The sequence below is a fragment of the Crocodylus siamensis genome, chromosome 8 (genome assembly GCF_052110815.1).
Source record: "Crocodylus siamensis isolate JL-2025a chromosome 8, ASM5211081v1, whole genome shotgun sequence".
Lineage (NCBI taxonomy): Eukaryota > Metazoa > Chordata > Crocodylia > Crocodylidae > Crocodylus > Crocodylus siamensis.
The window spans coordinates 27,619,178-27,642,526 of NC_143402.1; the positions used below are offsets into that span (position 1 = coordinate 27,619,178).

General features: G+C 43.4%; 1 protein-coding gene across 2 annotated transcripts in view; it reads right to left on the minus strand.

The window, feature by feature from the left end:
* Positions 1 to 23,349, minus strand: part of CHM (CHM Rab escort protein) — a 145,815-nt gene that overhangs the window by 102,993 nt on the left and 19,473 nt on the right. For both annotated transcript variants that reach the window (XM_090059407.1, XM_090059406.1), the window contains exons 2-3: positions 17,993 to 18,059; positions 1,846 to 1,918 (exon numbers count right to left, since the gene is read on the minus strand). In XM_090059407.1, the coding sequence (XP_089915533.1) occupies positions 1,846 to 1,918; positions 17,993 to 18,059 (140 nt within the window). The remainder of the gene's footprint in view (positions 1 to 1,845; positions 1,919 to 17,992; positions 18,060 to 23,349) is intronic.

Genomic DNA, 23,349 nt, shown 5'->3' on the forward strand with positions numbered 1-23,349 from the left:
TTGGCATAATCAATTAGTAGACACATATGAACAAATGTACATATATATACATATTATATTATCCAGCGGATTAACAAACATTATAATATTATAATGTGGTGCCGATCTTCAAGAAAGGGAGGAGAGTGGATCCGGCTAACTACAGGCCCATTAGCCTGACTTCTATCCTGGGGAAGATCTTAGAAAAGTTTATTAAGGAGGCCATCCTTGATGCACTGGCCCAGGCTAACATGCTAAGGGACAGCCAGCATGGGTTTGTTGCGGGTAGGTCTTGTTTGACCAAGCTCATTTCCTTCTATGACCAGGTGACCTATCACCTGGACAAGGGAGAAGAGATTGATGTCATATATCTTGACTTCAAAAAAGCTTTTGATCTGGTATCCCATGATCACCTCTTGGCCAAACTGCCCAGTTGTGGCTTTGGCTCCACCACGATCCGCTGGCTGGGAAATTGGCTTCGTGGTAGGACCCAGAGGGTTGTGATTGATGGCAGTCACTCATCGTGGTGCCCTGTGACCAGTGGGGTCCCTCAAGGCTCTGTCCTGGGACCCATACTGTTCAACATATTCATTAACGATGTGGACATTGGAGTCAGGAGTGGACTGGCCAAGTTCGCCGATGACACCAAACTTTGGGGCAAAGCATCCACGCCAGAAGATAGGTGGGTGATCCAGGCTGACCTGGACAAGCTCAGCAAATGGGCAGACGAGAACCTCATGGTGCTTAACACCGAAAAATGCAAGGTTCTCCACCTTGGGAGGAAAAACCTGCACCACCCTTATAGGCTCGGCAGTGCTACGTTGGTTAGCACTACAGAAGAAAAAGACTTGGGGGTCATCATTGACCACAAGATGAACATGAGCTTGCAATGCGATGCTGCGGCTAGTAAAGCGACCAAAATGCTGGCATTCATGCATAGATGTTTCTCGAGCAAATCCCGGGACGTCATTCTCCCCTTGTACTCGGCCTTAGTGAGGCCGCAGCTGGAGTACTGCGTCCAGTTTTGGGCTCCACAATTCAAAAAGGATGTGGAGAAGCTTGAGAGAGTCCAGAGGAGAGCCACGCGCATGATCAGAGGTCAGGAAAACAGATCTTACGATGACAGGCTGAGAGCCATGGGACTCTTTAGCCTGGAAAAGCGTAGGCTCAGGGGTGATCTGATGGCCACCTACAAGTTTATCAGGGGTGACCACCAGGATCTGGGGGAACATCTGTTCACCAGAGCGCCCCATGGGATGACGAGGTCGAACGGTCACAAACTCCTGCAAGACCGTTTCAGGCTGGACATAAGGAAGAATTTCTTTACTGTCCGAGTCCCCAAGGTCTGGAACAGTCTGCCAGCGGAGGTGGTTCAAGCGCCTACATTTAACACCTTCAAGAGTAAATTGGATGCTTATCTTGCTGGGATCCTATGACCCCAGCTGACTTCCTGCCCTTTGGGCAGGGGGCTGGACTCGATGATCTCCCGAGGTCCCTTCCAGCCCTAATGTCTATGAAATCTATGAAATCTATGAAATAACACTTGATACACGGCAACATGGCCTTATTTGCAGTCCTAATACTAAACGTTAAGTTAGTAGCATATTAAATAGAAAACAGATATGCCTCAAATGCTCTTTGGATTATCTGCGTATGGAGTTAATTAATAGCCATAATAATTTAATTGATTGCAGTTTAAGAGTTAAAATGAATATCAGATTCTTTTACTATGTGTAAAAAACAGAATACAGAAGACTTCTTCTTATATGCATTGTGTCTAAAAAAATATTAGTTACTTATTCTATTGTGTTTTTAAGTATGTTTTCATGAAAATAAGATGCTAGCAGGTTAATTCTGGTTCCTTACCTGTTTTTCCTTAATCCAAGACAATAATCCTGAAAAGCTAAAACTTGCCCAGTTTCCTCCATAATAACTTCTCCTGCAAAAGAAAAAAAAATATTAAAAAGTTAAAAAAATAAACATAATCTAACTCGGGGAAAAGAAAACTAAAAATATAGCACTTTTCATGTTTATTCACCATCTAAAGCAGTGGTTTTCAAACTGAGTTCTGTGTAACCCTGGAGTTCCATGATAGGCCACAGGGATTTCACAAAGAGACTCGGGGTAATGCTGGAGGGGCCCAGGAGGCAGCACACTGCCACTGCTGGGCCAGGCTGCCTGGCTCCATATTGGTTCACATGGCCTGTGGAACCAGGAGTAAGGGTTCCATGGCAGAAAAAAAAAGTGTTATGAAAGCCCCTAACTTTAAAAAGTTTGAAAACCACTGACCTAAGCAAAAAAAAGCTCAAAACATAACAAGTAGGGCTGTGTGAAGCTTCAGGTGCAGATTCAATTTGAAGGAGATTCAGCCTGATTCGGCAGCCTAATCTCCGAATCCAAATTGAATTTGGAGATGAATAAAAAGGTGTTAATTGATTCAAAGCTCTCTGAATTGATTCAGAAAAGATTCAGAGAACTTCAGAGATTAGGGCAGTCCCCACTTGCTGCCACAGGGACTTGGATCCAGACTCCATGCCAGTAAGTAGGGGGGCAGGGAGGGGGGCTCACAGCAGGGGGAGGAGACCATGGAGGGGACCCCCACCAGGCCCCATCCTCTGCCTGCTTCCCCAGCCTCCTGAGCACCCCACAACCCCTGCCAATGGCTGCCTTGCCCAGTCCCAGCATCCTAGCTCTTTAAAAACAAACAAAAAAACCCGCACTCACCGGCTGCTGCCAGGTAGGGGTCGATCCCCGTTAACCTCCACTGCCCTGTGCTGCGTGGGGGGCTCTGGCATGAGCGTCCGACCCCCACCCACTCTCCCAGCCCTGTCAATGGCTGCTCTGCCTGGTCCCAGCATCCTAGCATTTTTTTTTTTTTCTTTTTAAAGCCCCACACTCACCAGCTGCTTCAGTGGCCATCACGGCTTCTGGGGGCTTGTGGCAGAGCTCTCCATGCAGCGCAGGGCAGTGGGGATTGCACCCCCTCCCCCTCTAGCAGAAGCCAGTGAGTTGGGGGTGGTGTTTGTTTTTTAAAGAGCCGGGAGCTGCGCCCAGGCGTGACAGCCATGGAGGGGAGACAAGGAGAGCAGGCAGGCATCAGGGGGCTCATGGGAGAGCACCCATGTAATGCAGGGCATTGGGGGGAAGCGGGAATCACCCCTCCACCTGGCAGCAGCCAGTGCATGCAGGCCTTTTATTTTATTTTTTTAAAATGAGCCGGGATGCTGGGGCCAGGTGGGGAATGGGACCTGTTTGATTCAGCGATTGGTCAATTCAGCAGTAGCCACATCTCCTAATCAGATTTGGCCAAATCAATTTGGAACAGTGATTCAAATCACCAAATCGAATCACTGTCCCCCAAATCAGCCGAATCTGTATCCAAAGTGAATACTAGCTGCTTCACACAGGCCTAGCAACACGGGTTTTACATGTGTGGAATTGTAGCTATCTATATAAACTGTAAAAAGTAGAGTCAAAACAAGGAAGTCTATTTTCCCCTCAGCAGTATTTCATAGATATCAGGGTTGGAAGGGACCTCAGAAGATCATTGAGTCCAGCCTCCAGCCCAAAGGGCAGGAAGTCATAGTTTCATAGTTAGTAGGGTAGGAAGGGACCTGAGCAGATCATCAAGTCTGACCCCCTGCCATGGCAGGAAAGAGTACTGGGGTAAAACAATCCCAGCAAAGTGATGGTCTAGCCTTGTCTTAAAGATCCCCAAGGTAGGAGCCATCACTACTTCGCTTGGAAGTTGGTTCCAGATCCTAGCCGCCCTGACAGTGAAGTAGCGCCTCCTGATGTCTAGTCTGAATCTACCCTCTGCCAGCTTGTGACCATTATTTCTAGTCACTCCTGGTAGTGCTTGGGGGAACACGGACTCCTCCAATGCTTGCTGGTCCCCTCTGACTAGTTTGTAACAGGCCACTAGATCCAGCCTCAGCCTTCTCTTGTGGAGGCTGAACAGGTTCAGGTTCCATAGCCTCTCCTCGTAGGGCCTGTCCTGCTGCTCCCTGATTATGAGAATGGCCCTCCATGGACCCTCTCCATGTTGTCCACATCCCTCTTGAAGTGCGGCGCCCAGAACTGGACGCAGTACTCTAGCTGCGGCCTGACCAGTGTCACATAGAGGGGGAGGATCACCTCCTTGGACCTGCTCGAGATGCATCTGTAGATGCATGACAAGGTAAGGCTGGCGTGCCTGACTGCATCCCCACACTGCCAGCCCATGTTCATCTTGGCATCAATGATGACTCCAAGATCCTTTTCTGCCTCTGCACTGACGTGAAGGGAGTTCCCCAGCCTGTAGGCGTGCTGCTGGTTCTTCCTCCCCAGGTGCAGCACCTTGCACTTGTCAGTGTTGAATCCCATCCTAGTCTCATCCACCCACCCCTGTAACCTGTCTAGGTCTGATTGCAGCCTATTCCTCCTTTCTAGCGTGCCCACATTCCCCCACATCTTAGTGTCATCAGCAAATTTGAACAGGGTGCTTTTTACCACCTCGTCCAAGTCGCTGATGAAGATATTGAACTGTGCGGGCCCAAGAACCAAGCCCTGTGGAACCCCACGGCCCACATCTCTCCAGGTTGAAAATGACCCATCCACTACCACTCTCTGGATGCGGCCCTCCAGCCAGTTAGTGACCCATTTGACTGTGTAGGTGTCGACACCACAATCCCCCAGTTTTTTAATGAGAACGGGGTGTGTTGAAGGCCTTCCTAAAGTCCAGAAAGACTATGTCCACTGCTACCCCTGCATCTAAGGATTTGGTGATCTGGTCATAGAAGGCCACCAGGTTGGTCTGACAGGACCTACCTCTAATGAACCCGTGCTGGTTGCATAACCTAAGCATAATCTCCCCTGCTGGCCCATTGTGGACATGCACCAGGATAATTCTCTCAAAAAGCTTACCCAGGATGAAGGTAAGACTAACTGGCCTATAGTTTCCCAGGTCCTCCTTCCTCCCTTTTTTGAAGATGGGAACCATGTTAGCCCTTTTCCACTCCTCTAGCACCACACCAGAGCACCGCGAGTGCTCGTAAAGCCATGCCAGGGGTCCTGCAATGACCTCAGACAATTCCCTCAGCACTCTGAGGTGGAGATCGTCCGGACCAGCTGATTTAAATACATCCAGTCCCTCCAGAACTTTCCTAACTAGATCCTCCCCGACTCTTGGCCTAGGTGCGCCTCCCCTGGGGCCTGAGGGGGGCCCAGTGGTGATACGGTCCCTGCTCAGGAAAATAGAGGCAAAGAAGTAATTAAATAGGTTAGCTTTGCTGTCTGGTGTAACGACCAAATTTCCTAGCGTGTCTTGCAGGGGCCCCACATTAGCCAGTACCTTCTTTTTGCTCCCTATGTATTTAAAAAAGGACTTCTTGTTGTCCTTGATCCGGGAAACTAGTCTCTTTCTTCCGTGGTGCTAACCAGCGTACATTACTGAGCCTATAAGGGTGCTGCAGGTTTTGCCTCCCAAGGTGGAGAACCTTGCATTTTTCAGTGTTAAACACCATTAGGTTTTTGTCTGCCCATTTGCTGAGCCTGTCCAGGTCAGCCTGGATCGCCCTCCTGTCTTCAGGTGTGCATGCTTTGCCCCAAAGTTTGGTGTCATCAGCGAACTTGGCTAGTCTGCTTCTAACTCCAGTGTCCACATCATTAATGAAGATGTTGAACAATATGGGTCCAAGGACAGAGTCTTGGGGGACCTCACTGGTCACAGGGCACCATGACAATTGACTTCCGTCAGTTACCACCCTCTGGGTCTGACCACGGAGCCAATTTCCCAGCCAGCGGATCGTGGTGGACCCAAGGCCACAACTGGCCAGTTTTGCCAAAAGGTGATCATGGGATACCAGATCAAAGGCTTTTTTGAAGTCAAGATATATGACATCAATCTCTTCTCCCTTGTCCAGGTCATAGGTCACCTGGTCGTAAAGGGAAATGAGATTGGTCAAGCAAGACCTACCCGCAACAAACCCGTGCTGGCTATCCCTCAGGATGTTTGTGTCGGCCAGTTCATTCCCCGTGACAGAAGTCAGGCTGATGGGCTTATAGTTTCCCGGATCCACTTTCCTCCCTTTCTTGAAGATAGGCACCACATTGGCCTTCTTCCAGTTTTCGGGCACTACACCAGAGCACCAGGAGTTTTCAAAGATCCGTACCAGAGGCTAGGTTATGATGCTTGCCAGCTCCTTGATTTCCCTGGGGTGTAGACTGTCAGGGCCCGATGACTTGAAGGTATTCAGCTTCTCAAGGTGTTCCTTCAAGAGGTCAGCATTGATGGAGGGCAGGAGATCTCCCTCACTTGGACCTCCCTGTTCCGCAGTGGGCATGGGCATCCCATGGGACTGATGAATCATATGTTATCAAATGAACTATTGGGGGTACATAGCACTATTTATAGAGCTGTGCAGAAGTTCTAGAATTACACATACTTTTGGGGATGCCGAAATAACTTTCTTTTAATTTGTTCTGCCTCATTGAATGCACTCCAAGATATATTTACTCTCCCACTACTTTAAGGTGTCACACTGAATCTCACCTTTAGTGAATGTTAAAAATTATTGAATGAATTAAAGACTGATGTTTGGGAAGAACAAAGGGGTTTTTACCCTACCAAATAATGCAAAGATAGTTTGCATTGTCCCTTTTTGATTTAACAGTTACCCTTAAAAACCAGAAGTCTTTCTTTATCACACATTGTTTCCAAAAATCAGAAAAAATAAAAGTTTAAAAAGAACGTTCAAGTTCAGTTCTATTATTTAAAAGAGGATGTTTTCCAAAAGACTTATATGTACTGACAAAGACTTCATTAAGGGTGTCAGTCCCTTTATAGTACCAGAGGGTGATGCTCTACAATATCTTGCTTAGTTAGCACAAGAAAGACAGATGTCTGCTAAACAATGTCTAATTGTTCATGACTAGAAACTGACCTAAAAAAGTCCTTCAGCTCCTGAAGGGAAATGATAAGGAACATAAATAGGACGTTTTCCCTGAAGAGAAGAGAAAATTCACTAATCACTGAATTAAAATGTTGCACTTAATAACAGAATCTATAGTTTAAGACTTTATTATTAGAGCTAATTCTCTCAGAGGTCCTATGTTAATGTAAATTCTCCTCCAATCTTTCATTTTAAACAGACAAAGCCACTGCAAAGTTGTAACGAATCAGGAAACCCAGAATAACTGTAAAATGGAGCAAATATTTGTTTGCCTCATTGGGCTATTAGGAAAATGAGTATTTGTTAAGGACTTTAACAGAAAACTAGGAAACATTTACAAGATTCTCATTTGGAATCAATACGATCCAATGAGACTCAAACATACTTAATGATTCCCAGACTCCCTCAGAATGAAGCCCACTAAAAAACAGCCTGGTACCCTTTCAGTTCTCTATAAAGATCAGTCAAAAATGCCCTTGTTTCCAAATGTGGAAATTGGGTTAATTTTGTTTTTTTCTGTTGTGAGATATTATCAAAACAAATCCAATATCCATAAATTATATAATCTATCACTTCTGGGAATTAAAAAGAAAAAAGTATAGAGAATGACAAGGGAATCTGCTGCTTTAAATAGAAGTTTCCTTGAAAGGAACATAATCTGGTTGTCACAACAAGCAAGGGCATCAATCACAGAAAATGTACAAAACATAAGCATAAAACAAAGACAGGCCTTCCAAAATTTAAATCTTGTTGAGCTTTATGTTTCCTTTATGTGGTGTACCTGAAATGCGCACATCTGCAGCAAAAGAAACAAGTATTATCAATATGCTATCATAAAGGGATGCAACATTCTGTGGGGGAGGAAAAAAATCAGGCTACAATAATATAAAAGCTTTCTCTTAAGTTTGTCATTAGAGTGCCCTTTGAGACATCTTTTGTCTTCTTACTCAAGTGTGGCGATTAATTTTTTTCAAATAAAGTCCTGAACAATATTTAGTTAAGGATATGATTTCTTCAATTACTGCAAAATAAACCATGTTCGTGTTTTCCTCTGAATTAAACTTTTTTCCCCAAGTTAATGTCACAGCCTTCTAAAGAATTATTTTGTAAAGAAAACAATATGTTTTTTCCAGGTTTTTTAATGAACTGGCTGTTGCTCTACATTATGTGATGAATCATCATAATCTGTCAATGATTCCTAAATACTCCAAAAATGATGCTCTACAAGTATTGATGGATTTTCTAGCTCTCACAAATACAAACTAAGTCATAGTTTCATAGTAGGTACGTTCGGAAGGGCCCTGAGCAGATCATCAAGTCCAACCCCCTGCCATGGCAGGAAAGATTACTGGGGTCAAACGACCCCAGCAAGGTGTTCACCTAGCCTCCTCTTAAAGACCCCCAGGGTAGGAGCCAGCACCACTTTGCTTGGAAATTGGTTCCAGATCCTAGCTGCCCTGACAGTGAAGTAGCGCCACCTGATATCTAGCCTAAATCTACCCTCTGCCAGCTTGTGACCATTATTTCTAGTCACTCCTGTTATTGCTCAGGGGAACAGGGACTTCCCTCCAATGCCTGCTGGTCCCCCCGACTAGTTTGTAAACAGCCACTAGATCCCCCCTCAGCCTTCTCTAGTAGAGGCTGAACAGATTTAAGTCCCTTAGCCTCTCCTCGTAGGGCTTGCCTTGCTGCCCACTGATCACACGAGTGGCCCTCCTCTGGACCCACTCCATGTTGTCCACATCCCTCTTGAAGTGCGGTGCCCAGAACTGGACTCAGTACTCCAACTGCAGCCTGACCAGTATCGCATAGAGGGGGAGAATCACCTCCTTGGACCTGCTCGAATTACATCTGTGGATGCATGAAAAAGTACGGTTGGCCTTCCTGACTGATGTCCCACACAGTCGGCCCATGTTCATTTTGGCATCAATAATGATTCCAAGATCCTTTTCTGCCTCTGCACTGACGTGAAGGGAGTTCCCCAGCCTGTAGGTCTGCTGCTGGTTCTTCCTCCCCAGGTGTAGCACCATGCACTTGTCAGTGTTGAAACCCATCTTGTTCTCATCTGCTCACCCCTGTAACCTGCCTAGGTCTGATTGCAGCCTATTCCACCCTTCTAGTGTGCCCACTTCAGCCCACGTCTTAGTGTCATCTGCGAATTTGAACAGGGTGCTTTTTACCCCCTCGTCCAAGTCACTGATGAAGATGTTGAACTGTGCGGGCCCGAGGACTGAGCCCTGCGGAACCCCGCTGCCCACATCCCTCCAGGTCAAAAATGACCCATCCACCACCACTCCCTGGATGCGGTCCTCCAGCCAGTTAGTGACCCATTTGACTGTGTAGGTGTAGATGCCACAATCCCCTAGCTTTTTAATGAGAATGGGGTGAGAGACAGTGTTGAAGGCCTTCCGGAAGTCCAGAAAGACTATGTCCGCTGCTACCCCTGCATCTAAGGATTTGGTGATCTGGTCATAGAAGGCCACCAGGTTGGTCTGACAGGACCTAATTCTAATGAACCCGTGTTGGTTGCCCCTAAGCATAATCTCCCCTGCTGGCCCCTCGCAGACATGCGCCAAGATCATTTTCTCAAAAAGCCTACCCAGGACTGAGGTAAGACTAACTGGCCTATAGTTTCGTGGGTTCTCCTTCCTCCCTTTTTTGAAAGTCGTTGGTAAGGATCCTTAAAGAGGAAGCAAATCTAAGAGGGAAAAAAGACTTACTAAAACAACTCTGATAGTTTAATTTAAGGAGTCATCTCAGAGTAGATAGGCATTTACTATTTTTAAGATTGATCAAAGAACTGCAAATCGAGATCTTCTGCAAATAGTGCTGATGTTATCAATGCCAGTAGTCTAATTCTATATTGCACATGGCCTTACAATTCTTAAGGTTTATAATCCAGTCTTTTAGCTGACTACAGAAAAATGGATTAATAATGGAAAAGCCTAGAACAGGTTCAATTATCTAAATTGGTACGGACCTAAATTGCTGCAGATAAATTACTGTATTTTCTCATAGAAAATGAAACCAGAGTATTTTTTTCCTTCTGTAATATATACCTGTCCAAGTGCAGTTTCTTCGAAACTTGTGTTATGTAAAATGTTCACGAAACTCTATTGTTTGCGATTAACTGAGGACCAGGCCTCTGTTCAGATTTTTTCAGTTTGTATCTAAAGCCCTTAAGAGGAACCTAGAATCACTTTTGTGAATGTTGTATAATCCAGATCCTACTTTTCCCCATTTGCTAAATAGTTTAACTACTTTTTCTAGGCTCCTGAACATTCAAAAAATATCCCAGCCTAAAACACTTTTGTTGAGAGTGCAACTATTTCTTGCTGATCAGCTCTTCCTGAGACTCAATCAAAGGTAGCATGTAGCATTTTCATTTGAAGAGTTGAGAGAGATGGAACAACTGTGATAGCATGTAATACAAAAGCAGCAGCAGATAAAGCCTTTTGTAGAAGATGTCTGTTAGGAAGACTGGGTTTCTGAATGCCATGTCATAATAGCCATGGTAAAACAAGTCAAAGCTGCTGATGTCTGAAGAGAAGCTGCTGATGCTTCATGATTTCTCCTGAGAGCTGCCTGTATGTGTCTATCCTGCATTTGATCTCTCGGAAAAGAGTCTCCTACCATCAGAATAGCTGTCTTTTGCAAGGGAAGTTACTGCCACATCGATTTTAAGGATCTGGAGACAAAATGACTACAGTTTCAAACCCATAAAATGTAATGCTTTACTTACTGAATTTCTCACATTTATTAGAAAATTTCCACTCTGCCTTAGTTACATTCTCCAAGACATGGTTAAATAGAATGACAGGCTCCTTGGTTCCCAAGAGAAAGATTTTAACCAGAAGTACTCTTTCTATAGTCTTTTGGTTGAAACTACATGACTACATGGCTTTCTTTTCCAAGGTTAAAAGGCACCTACTGAAAATGTTCTGCCCAAGGCTTCTAACCTAGAGTTAAAACAGTTCTTAAACTTGTCTTGGAAGTAATCCAAGACTTCTTTTGAAGCATTATTTCCCCTCTCCTTTTACACTGTTCATATGGCTTTGAAAGGAATAACCTGAGTTAAATTTTGTGGCAAGCTGTATTATACATGACAAGCTCCAACCAGACATGAAAAGTAGATAAAGGAAACCGAGGCATGATGGGAGACAACAAGTAATTAAACAAGATTGTTAAAGACATAGGTAAGGGATTTGAACTCTATGTATAAAGGTATAGGAAGTCTGTGAGTAAGAGTAGAAGGTGGAGGATAGGATTGACATGGCAAAGAAGTACAAAACGGTAGCTGCTGGAAAGAAAAAGAGAGTCCTATATGCCAAAAAGAGAAAGTTCTGAGTCAAAGAATGAGGATACAAAGGTGTGTAAGCATCAAGGACAAAGGAAAGGGTAGATTTTAGAGATGTAATAAAAGCCATGTACCAGCACTACATTTCTGCTGGGAGAATTGCAGCTCTTCCAGTAAAAACAAGTGTACAAGCATCCCCTTGTCACCCAAAACCAGCATAACTGGAAACGAGGCTCTGATATACTCTTCCCCAACTCAGTTCCCAGCACAACTGGCTTCTGTTTGCCACTCCTGCAGCCCACTTGCATGGTGGAGGGATCATTTAAAAGCCAGTCAAAAAGGTAAGTGGGGTTAGGGGATGTTTTCCCCACCACAGGTCCCACAAGCTTTAAATTCCATGTGCACTGCCCAGCAGCACACATGATAATTTGAACATCCACAAGTCAGGAACTGGAGGTGAAGAAGTTTTTTCCCTAGGGCAGACGCGCAATGCTCCCCACGGTTGCCCAGACCAGGGGTTGGGAAATGGAGTGGAGGCTTTGCCCCGCTGCTCCACTCCTCTCCCAAGCCAGTCTACAGGAAAAGAGCAGAGCATCAAGGAAAGACTCCCTGCCTGTTCTCCAGACCTAGTAAGGAACACTGAGTCTTTCTCCGCCATTTTGCTCCACCCCAGGAATGGAAGAAATGGAGTAGCACTGCTTCCTGTACCTTCCCCAGACCAGGATTATCTCGGTGTCAGGAAGGTGCAAAGAACAGGAGAGAGGGGGCAGTTACAGGCTGAACACTTGTATGACTCCCTTGCCCAGAAACATTTCTCACAGTGGGAAAAAACACCTGTTCATGGCAAAAGATTACGTGTGAGTTGAGATGTGAAAAATCAGACAGTTCTCAAGTTCTGGACCTGAGAAAAAGGTATGATAAAGGTTCTGGTAAGGATGGGAGAGAGAAAAAGAAAAAATGTGTTTTTTCTTGTTTAATTTAAAAAAGATTCAGACACAGTAAGATCCAAGACTGGCTAGAGAGAAAAACAACTTAAAAGCAGCCAGAGATACAGTGGGAGCTGGATTTTTAGAAACACTCACCAGTAAAAAATATGTTGCTCCTATTTTCTTAAATTGGTTTTACCTTATTTCACTGTCCAAACAGGGAAGAACCCTCTAACAGTACACTGGGAAGGTACTATCATTGTATGTGCTTGACTGTCTTTTATTTGGGTGGGACTAGAAAAGGATTTAGTATACAGGCTGACAGCTTTCTTTGCTCTGTAAGACAGAGGAAAATATTAAGCCTTCCTAAGAAATTAAGACACTGCCCATATACCCCAAAATAGTTACTGAAACAAACACAACTATGAACATTTGATATGAACTTTTCAAAGGCAAAACATGGATTTTTCCATTGCATACCCCTTGACTGGCACCTCCAAAATTATTTTTCAGTCCCAGAAGGAAAAAAGACAGTATCTCCAGAGTGAGGTAAATGGTGCAAGGTAACTTTTTTTTTTAAAAAACCTTGTAATTTTATATAATATACTTTCTATTAAAGACAAGGGAGGAAGCTACAATTCAAATGTAAACTTCATTTTAGAAACAGTGCCAATTTGAAGAAAAGCTTCCTTTACATATAAAGAAACTGCAAAACAGAATATAAGCAGGGGTAAAGAAAAATAGGACAGAGCATAACTAAGAGGAAAGTCCTGTATTACCATAGAAGCTACAGTCATTTCACAAAGTAATCAACTTTAGGCTTCACATACTTCCCTTTAGCAACTTCAAGTTTAAAATAAGTGCAGATCTCCACATTTTGAATTGCAAATTACTTTTCTAAATCACTTAACATCTATCCTTGAAATTTCACATGTCAACAGCTCGTTAATATCTACAGTAAATGTAGCTCTCTGAAAAGAACCACAGATTTTACATTTATTGAGACAGATAGCTGGCACGCAGAAATAGAGCTCCTTCAATTACAATTTGGCAGAAGCTAACTTTAGTTTAAAATCTGTCTACAGAAATTTATGGCAACACTGCAATGAAGAAACTATTTTGAATAAGATTAGCTGTTGTTGATGGTGATGCTTGGACAGTGTTTATAAATCAGAGGCTTGAACTTAGTATTTTATAATGGGCTGCTTCAGAATTATCTAGCACCATTACCTATGCAGCATATTCTGGTAAATGCAAACAAAGATTGGAGATTAAAAATAACAAGATAATCTATACAACACAATGAATGCAAGCAATATATACAAGAAAAACAGTTTTATTTTTGGTTGCACCTATTCAATATTTTATATTGAACTTTTTCTGACGTTTATAGAGAAATGAAGAAATAAAATAATGTAGCTAACACGTACATATTTCAATAGACTACATTTTTGCTTTAGGGAATGGGAAATTAGCAATCTAATCTATGATCCTAAAAAGGATTTTATAGATCAGATAATCTTTACAAAATGTAAAAATCTAGATGTAATAGAATACAATAGTTTGAACAGAAATGTTTTCAGCAAACATACTATTTTCTGCTAACAAATTTTCAATTAATAAAATGAGAAGATAATTTGTGAATTCATCTAATGATTAAATTTATAGATTAGTTCACTAAATAAAATAAAAATATGTTTAGAGTTTCCAATCAGTCAGAAACTTGAAAGGTTTAACAGTGGGGCTCTTCTCACTTAAAATACAAAGCCAGCAATAGCTTTCTGGAAGGCAGCATTAAATTGTTTTAGATTTTAAAAAGCAGATGGCTTTTGTAATGTTTGCCTATTGGTTTTTTTATAGTGTAAATATCTCAGGTTTTGCCAAAATATGGATTCTAGATCATATTTTACTGAGAACATACACTAATTAAAGCAGCACAAGAATTTAAAAAGCCTCCACTGAGCATACCTTCCTTTGACCTACTAAGTCTAATCTTGCCCAAGATTTGGAAAAATTACCTCATAGCAGGACGAGGGGAGAAATTAGAAGACTTTGTTTTCATCATAAAAATGAAAGAGGAAGCATGCATGAATATAACCAAACACATTTAAGTGAAATCAGTAACAAACAAAATCAGCACTCCACAGTTCTAGTTGCTCTCTACTTTTGAGAGATAAGACAGTCATCTGGTGGGCTCTCCACCAGCAAAAAAGACACTGATGCTTCAGATCAAAGGTATTACTACAGACCATTAATAAACCTCTGATATTAAAACTGGAGAAGCAAGGTGGAAAAAAACTATTTGACCAAAAACAGTCAATGCATAATGCTTTGCGATTCTGAAAAATTTTGCTACCATAGAATCTAAGTTTAACCAGCCAGAATGTATTAATTCTAGGTCTCAAAAACTGCCTGCTTACTTTAAGTATTTAATATTTTCCCTACTAATATAGCATTTTATCAAATTCAAATGCTGCCAGAAATACTGTAAATGAGGCATCCACATCAACTTTAATAAGATTTCAAGGATTCTGAACCTCCCTTTGCTGTTCAAGTGTGTGTACTAATATGGAACATTTTGTGATGGAATTAAAGATTCTGAAACCATGTTTTTAATTTAGAGGACAGTTTCTATTCAGTTTAAATTAACTCTCAAGATGTAAAATACTACAAGATGAAGTAGTTTAAGAACCAACCAGTCTTTGGAGTTTCTGGGGGATTGTCACCATAGAAGGGCCAGGCTAGAACTCAAAATTAGATTCAATCCAATTAGAATAAGGTATGATTCATCCTGCTAACATGCTTATTTATAAAACAACCAAGCCTCCCACCACTGTACATTACATTCCTCTTTGTCAGTTCAGGAAACTGCAGGTAAGAGGATGGACAACATAACTGCCAAGTTCCAAGTAAAAACATATTACATTTTATGCATCTTATTAATTTTAAATCGTTAATACTTTAATTCAGTATTATTTTGAAAGAGTTTGCAGAACACCTTTGCCATACTAACTAAAGGCAAGGAAAGTAGAGAACGAGGATGTACACATGACTTGGCTGCTATGTGTCTAGAGCATGGAGGGAGAAAGGCAGATACGCTAACCCAGGTAGTGGACAGGATTTCTAAATGAAAGTTAAACCAAGCAAGTTGAGTGTAAGGTATTAAAATAATGGGAGCATTTGGTATCAGTATGTTGGCCAATAGGTAGCTATATAACACGGGTAGGCAATTGTTTGGGCTGGAGGGTTACTTCAGGAGTTTTGGTGAGCTGTTGAGGAATGGAGGTAGGAGCAGATCCCATCTGGCCCAATAGCAGCAGTTGGGAGCCTGAAGAAGGAGGGCTGCATCCTGCACCACTACACTGCAGCCAGGGCTAGGCCACAAAACATGCACCTCCATGCATTCCTCCACCCCCCGCACTGATCCCCTCCTTCTGCCCGGCTATCTGTTGGTGCTACGCAGTCCTCGCACTGTGGCTGCTGGCAGCTGGGCCCACACAGGAAGAGGCACAATGCAGCAAACTGAGTAGCTGTGCCACTCGCCCACTGTGACAAGCTGCTGCTGCCCCTGCATCACACTAGGAAAGTTGGGGGTGGCTCTCCTGGGCAAACTGTACCCCACCCACCCCCCTCCCCTGCCAGCATGGACTAGTGGTGCAGCAGTGGCAGCAGTTCAATGCAGCAAGTAGTCTATGCGGGTTTAACTATCCTCTGAAGGCCCAGTTGGCAGTGGCCACAGTGCCAGGACTGCACAGCTTCAGTGCTAACAGGAAACCAGGAGTGGGGGCTGAAGGAGTCTGTGCACTACAAGGCCTGGCCTGGTCTTGGTTGTGGTAGTGTAGAGCAGCACAGGGCACAGCCCTCCTTCCTTGGGCTCCCAGTGGTTGTTGGTGGGCCAGATAGGATCAACTGGCAGGCGGGATATGGACTGTGAGCTGTATTTTGCCCACCCCTACTATATGCTGAGGTATCTAGGGCACTACAATATTCAGCTGGGTATTTTAATTATGTTATTATGCACCTATTATCCATAAGCTGATAATAAGGAACTAGTGGCTGCTGTCCCTCTGGAAAGGGACTGGAAATCTGACTGTGATATAGGAAGTCTTGCTAAGAGGCAGGAGAGGGGAAGGTGTCAGGGTCTGACCAGGCATTCAAGGCATCTCACTAGAAGTTGAGATGTAGGGCGTTGGTCCAATGTCCTTTAGGTTAGTACTGAACCACCCTTCCTTTCCAACTCCACCACCACCTTATAACCTCACCAGCTTATTACATGTGTGTTGTCAATTCTTGTGAATGGTTTTTTTCAGTGGTTTATTTAAACTCCAGCTAGAACTGTATTGTATGACAATCTCAGCATCCATGTTAAAAGATAAAGATTCTATCTGTTGCAGTTACAGAAAAGCGTTTGAAAATGTAAAACCAGTTCACTTAAAAAGCTCTAAATCTGGATATTTGCAATTTAAATATTTCATATTTAAAAATCATTATCTTTAAGCCAATTCTGTAATTTTTTAAAAGACAGTCAGATTTGAATGTTTGCAGTTGGCTTCTCTACCTCTCACTGGTAGCTGTTTCCTCATTTCTTGTATCCAGCAGGAGAGAAGCAGACACAACACATCTGAAATAAGTCTTTTAAATACTACAAAAAGAACTGTAGCTTTGCAGCTGGACAGGCTGAACTGCAAAAAAGACCATTAGCCTATCCAAAATGAATGTCCCTCAAAGTGGTTGACATTCAGCAGGTGTTAAGCGACAGGAGTAAAGCAAAAAATAGACTGGAGCCTGGATACTGATTAAGACCAAATTAAAGACCTGGAGGGATGTGGGCAGTGGGGTCCCCCATGGCTCGGTCCTCAGGACCATACTGTTCAGTGACTTGGACAAAGGGGTGAAAAGCACCTTGTTCAAATTTGTGGATAACACTAAGATGTGGGGAAAGGTGGGCACGCTAGAAGGGAGGGACAGGCTTCAACTACAGGTTACAGGGGTGGACAGGTTACAGGGGTGGGTGAATAAAAATAGGATGGGATTCAACACTGACAAGTGCAGAGTACTGCACCTAGAGAGAAAGAACCAGCACCAAGGGAGAAATAATGGCCACAAGCTGTTTGAAAGTACTACTTCACAGTCAGGACGGCTAGAATCTGAAAACAACTTCCAAGGGAAGTGGTCCTTGCTCCTATCTTGGGGGTCTTCAAAAGGAGGCTAGATAATCAGCTAGCCAGGGTCGTTTGACCCCAGCATTCTTTCCTGCCCATGGCAGGGGGTCGAATTTGATGATCTGCTCAGGTCCCTTCCTACCCTATCAACTATGAAACTATGAGAACAAAAAACCAGTAGATTTGTAAAGGATGTCCACTTAGCCTGATATTCTGAGGACTAATCAATCTGGCCAAAATTTTCTAATCAGGCGAGCTAAAGCTAACTAGCTAAAAATGTGATCTAGAAGTATTGGAGGTGTTGAGATGAATTCCCATTGAAGTCAATAGCTATAAGTGCATGCTGAGCACCTCTGAAAACCAAATTAAGTAACTAAGTTAAAAGCATCTACGTTAGAAAGTGCTGGCATTTTTGCACATGGTACAGACACTTGAACTTGAGACCAGTAAATGTTTACCTGCCACCCCCTGCCCCAGGCAGTTAACACACAATTATGGTATAAAATGATGTTCTGAAAGGACTCTGATTCCTTGCAAACACCCCCAAGAGTTGTGTTTGCACCAGTCCTTTGACTGCCATCTTTAAGCAAGTTTTAAAATCAATTCTAGACTTTTTGTCAAATTCAGGCTGATGATATTTTTAAATTTCTGCAAACACTTAAATGCTCAATAATGTATAGCATTGGGATAACTTACAAATCAACATGCAGAACTCTCTGGCCACTTCTCGAACATGCAGCTGCAATGATAGACTCAGGCAAACCTATAAAAATACATATATTTTTTTTAGAACAAGAGTTTAAAGCATGTCTTAATAAAAAATAACTAGCATGTCATTGTCATGTGAGTTAACTAAAATGACTCGCAACACATTTTGGACCATTATAATCATCGTAATTTCATGATACTAAAAAAGCAAACAAAATGTCAGTATCAGTAAGAGATCCTTCGATGTTGCCTGAACTTATATTTTCTTGTATAAAACACACACCTTTCTTCTCCCAAAACTCAACCCCACAAAATGTAGGCGCATGCATTAAGCAAGGAAGCTGATTTTCTGCCTGGAATAGAAGCACTCTGGGTTTTTTTCATAGATTCATAGACATTAGGGCTGAAAGGGACCTCGGAAGATTATCAAGTCCAGCCCCCTGCCCCAGGGGCAGGAAGTCAGCTGGGGTCACAGGATCCTAGCAAGATAAGCATCCAAATTTCTCTTGAAGGCATTCAATGTGGGTGCTTGAACCACCTCCGATGGCAGGCTGTTCCAGACCTTGGGGGCTCAGACAGTAAAGAAATTCTTCCTTATGTCCAGTCTGAAACAGTCTTGCAAGAGTTTATAACCATTTGACCTTGTCATCCCTTGGGGCACTCTGATGAACAAGTATTAATATTCAAGTAGCTCAGGCAGTCAGCTGATTTAATGACTCACTGATCTGCACTCTGCAGCAGTTAACAATGGTCTCGATATTCCATTAACATTTCTTAGGGCATTTTTCCTGTCTGCTAGCTCTTGGTCTCTCTACACATATTTCATAGGCATGGAACTATTTTTAGCTCTTTTCAAAATCACAGATCCATCCATAAAAACCAATCTTCAACAGCTAGAGTTTCAGCTTTGGTTAAGTAGGAAAAGAGGGTAAGTCACCTGAAAATCAGGCCTCTGTCTGTGATCTATACAGCTAAAAATCTGGAAAAATCATTTTTTCTTCATTCTGGCTTTCAACAACAGGGTGCATAGTGTACTCCAGGGCACACTGTATGTTAACAAATATGGTGGTAATAACAACACATAAATAATAATAATAATTTTTAAAAAGTGTTATTGGTGATACATTTGCACCAATTTCTCCCCTAAATGGTTTGATATCATATATCTATTCAGCACTTGCACAACACTGCCTAAAGCTTAATGTGATATACAGAAATTGCACTCTCAGGAACACAAACCCCCGAGTCATCTCAAAACTCAGATATTTTTACTTCAGATGAGGGATCAAACTAGAAAAGAGGTAGTGGCAATCTTCCACCAATTACCCTGCCCGTATAAGGTCACACTCATTGACTACATTCAAAATAAGTCATGCACATTCTCTAGCTTCTGCTCCCACTCACTGAGCACACATTGAGGATCCTTTGGGCAGCTGAATTAGCTTCAGCTTAAATGGGGCAAACCTTGCAGAAATAATGTTTCAGGTTCTGCAAAACACAGGAAGATGTAACCACAGCAGTTAACCTAAAAAATAATCTCAGCCATAATAGCTACAAATTATTATAGCACTAGAACACAACCACATACTTGCTTCACTTTAAGCAGTCAAGAACATTTGAGTTTAACATGGACCCAATACAGTTTGTAAGACCCATCACAGGAACAACAGTCAAAATGTTATTAGGAGTTGCCTCAACTACATGCCCAACTAGTGATGAAGATTGAAAAGAACCCTAGGTCTTATATAATCAGTTTTCTCTTGTAATATTGCCAAGTAAGGATTCTGGAATCTTTACAATCTGATTATTTTTTACACATGTATACTATAGCATGTCAAGGGTACAAGGTAATTATTTTCTAACTTACAAAATATAAGTCTTTACCCAGTTGATGGCCAGGGCTTCTAAATAATATTTAGCACTTGTGTAGACAGAAACTCATTAGTTGAGAAATTTAATCTAGTTGTAGTTAACAGTAAGATCCCAGTGTAAATGCCAACCAAGAATCCTTAGTCACTCTTTATTTAGGCAAACTTCCATTGAAGTAAAGGCCCAAATCAATGGATTAGGTCCTAAAGAATGTGAACTCAATTGCTCTCACTCTCAGCCAGCTTGCGTTGTCTAGGAAAGTTAATTAAAAGCTCCACCTTGTCATCCCAGAACAAACAATCATTGAACTTTGCTTCATAAATTACAGAAATCATATTCCTCTACTGTCAATTTTGTAATGAAGTTTTTTTACTACAGTGTTTAGCTAATGTAAAAGAAAGTTCCTCCTTTCTCTTTTTAAATAGCTTCATTTTCCTAAGACATTCCCTACAACATAGGCTTAAATCTTTCTTAACTACTTTACAGAGTGTCTGTACAGAGTGTGTCAACATTTCATTTCAATATATACTTTATATTAGGGGGTGCACCAATAGAGATTTTTGGGGGCTGATACTGATATCCAATATTTAAGGAGATATATCAGCCAATACCGATCCGATTACCGATACAGCTGCCTCCAGCTGGTAAGTTCGGTGTAGTGGAAGGGGAGCAGCGAGGGAAAGGGTGTCAGGGGGGCCAGATCAACACCCCCTGCAGTGAGGGAGGGAGAGGGCAAGGGCAGGCACTGACCAGGCAGGACGGGGGGAGCCAGAGCCGCAGCTCATGAGGTGGAGGAAGGCAGCTCCCGCTGCTGCTTGCACACCAAGGCACAGAGGGAGGGGTGTGTGCCCCCTGGATTTGTGTGGGGCAGGGCAAGGCAGGCTGCACAGGGCTCTTCTCGGTGGGGGCTGGGCTCAGAACACTGGCACTGGCAACGATGGGAGGATGCTGCAACCACCCCTAATTTTGTCACTGCTCCACTCCCAGCGCTGCTGCCACCAGTCGCTTGGCACAGCCCCGGCTGTTCCGAGCACATGGGTGGAGACAGGGCATTAAACTGGGGCTGCACCAGGCAGCTGGTGGTGGTGGCGCTGGGAGCAGAGTGGCAGCGAAATCCGGGCTAGCTGCAGCATCCTCCCAGCACTGCCAGTGCCCACTCTGAGCCCAGCCCCCGCCGAGAAGAACCCCACACAGCCCCAGCTGCAGCCTGCCCTAACCCACACAGATCTGGGGGGCCCATGCCCTATCGGGGTGCAAGCAACAGCAGGAGCCGCCTCCCCTCCACAAGCCACGGCTCCACCCCCCCCAGAAGCAGTACCCCCTGCCTCTACCCCCTCCCTACTGCATGGCGTGTTGATCTGCCCCACCCACACCCCTTCCCTCCCCTTCCACCACACCAGACTTACTAGCTGGAGGCAGCTCTCCACGCTGCTGAGCTGTGTTCCTTACTGCCTGAGTGCTGCGCTGCAGCTGTATGCAAAATGGGCATGTATTGGCCAAATACCTGACCTCACCAGGCTGATATCTGATAGTCAATTTTCTTTATACCAGTACCGATCTGATATCGGACCGATGTATCAATGCACCTCTACCTTATATACATGTTTATGTCAGTTGTGCATATAGTCGCATATGAATCTGACAACAATAAACAAACAAATGAAAATGTTCACATAGGTTTCTCACCCTCGTATCTAGTTCAGAGGCTAAGAACAGATGTTGCATAAGTATGATGACAAGTTGTGCCTGTGTTTACCCTAGAACAGAATTGTCCTGAGATTGACCTGTACACACATGTATGCACTACCAACCAGGGTTTGATGAGCAGCTGAATGCATATAGCTCCCAAGTATAGCAGGATCTCTAGCCTTAGTTCTGCCATTAGCTCTACTGAAGAGCTTTCCCCTGCAGCTCCCAGGGACAGACTGACTGCCTGGGCTCAGGCACTGCTTTATGTACCTTGAGTCCAGCACTATCCAGTCATGTGACTGCAGACACTCACAAGTGTTCCCTTTCTGTGCCTGATGACCAGTCTATTTTCTCTTTTAGGGTTTGGTTCACCTGTCATTTGCAGATGACACAAAGCTGTGGGGAGCAATAGATACGTTGGAGGGTAGGGCTAGGATTCGAAGTGACCTAGACAAATTGGAGGATTGGGCCAAAAGAAATCTCATGAGGTTCAACAAGAACAAATGTCAAGTCAGTCCTGCACTTAGGACAGAACAATCCCATGAACCAGTACAGGCTGGGGGCTGACTGGCTATGCAGCAGCTCTGCAGAACAGGACGCGGGTGTTACCGTAGACAATAAGCTGAATGAGCTGACAGTGTGCCCTTGCTGCAAAGAAGGCTAACAGCATACTGGACTGAATTGGAAGGTGTGTTGCCAGCAGGTCAAGGGACGTGATTATTCCCCTCTATTCAGTACTGGTGAGGCCACATCTGGAGTACTGCATCCAGTTTGGGGCCAGAAAAGATGTGGACAAACTGGAGGTTTGCACATGACGGAACAAGAAGCAACTGTCACAAGTTGCAGCAACGGAAGTTTAGGTTAGGTATTAGGAAGAATTTTCTCACTAGGAGGGTAATAAAGCACTAAAACATGTTACCAGAGGCTATGGAATCTCCATCCTTGGAGATTTTCAAGACATGGCTAGACAAAGCTTTAGCTGGGATGATCACGCTTGGAGCAGGAGGTTGAACTAGATGATTCTATCTGACTGCAGCTTGGGGCTTCTGAGCTGCCTACAGAACTGCCGTTTGCAGCTTACTACTCTGTGACTGTCTCTTTGGGAAGGTTACTCCCCAACCAGGGCAGCCACTAACCCATGTGGCTACAGTTCTGCCTGCTAGTTGGCATCTGGTTTACAAGCAGTTAGCTTGTGTATTAACTACCTACCACCCTGCCCAGCCCAGGGACAGCTCAGTTTTCTATTACAGTTCATCCTGGGACAAAATGGTTTCTCGAGGGACAAATGCAATGTCTGTTTGTAGCCAGACACTAGCAGTTAAGGGGCCAAGCTTTTCCTCCAACTACTACTGTACACTAATCATGACTGATGACAAGGACACAACACAGCTATGTGTTTTGCTTCAAGAGCAAATACCAAACAAACAATCAGAACCTATTTGCAGGGAAGAGTGAGTAGTCATCTACAGACCATGGTAACTCAAAAATCAAGCTGTAAGGGAGACAAAAATTAATCTGTTTAATATTTTCTCGGTTAAAATATAGGTATTCATTGCTTATATTTTTTTAAATATTCTCTTGATGGAATGGGTGGATTTTAGTCCAACAGTGTTAACCAAAGCAGACACAAAGAGGAAAAAAAAGATAAGAGCTCTTAAAAGTCTGAAATAGCACCAATAGATTATTTACAGTAGCCTAAAAATATCTGTATGTAACTCTTAAATTCTCTTCTCTTCACCCAGGAAGGAGACTTTTAGACACCCAGAATTGTACTGCACACCTGGTGC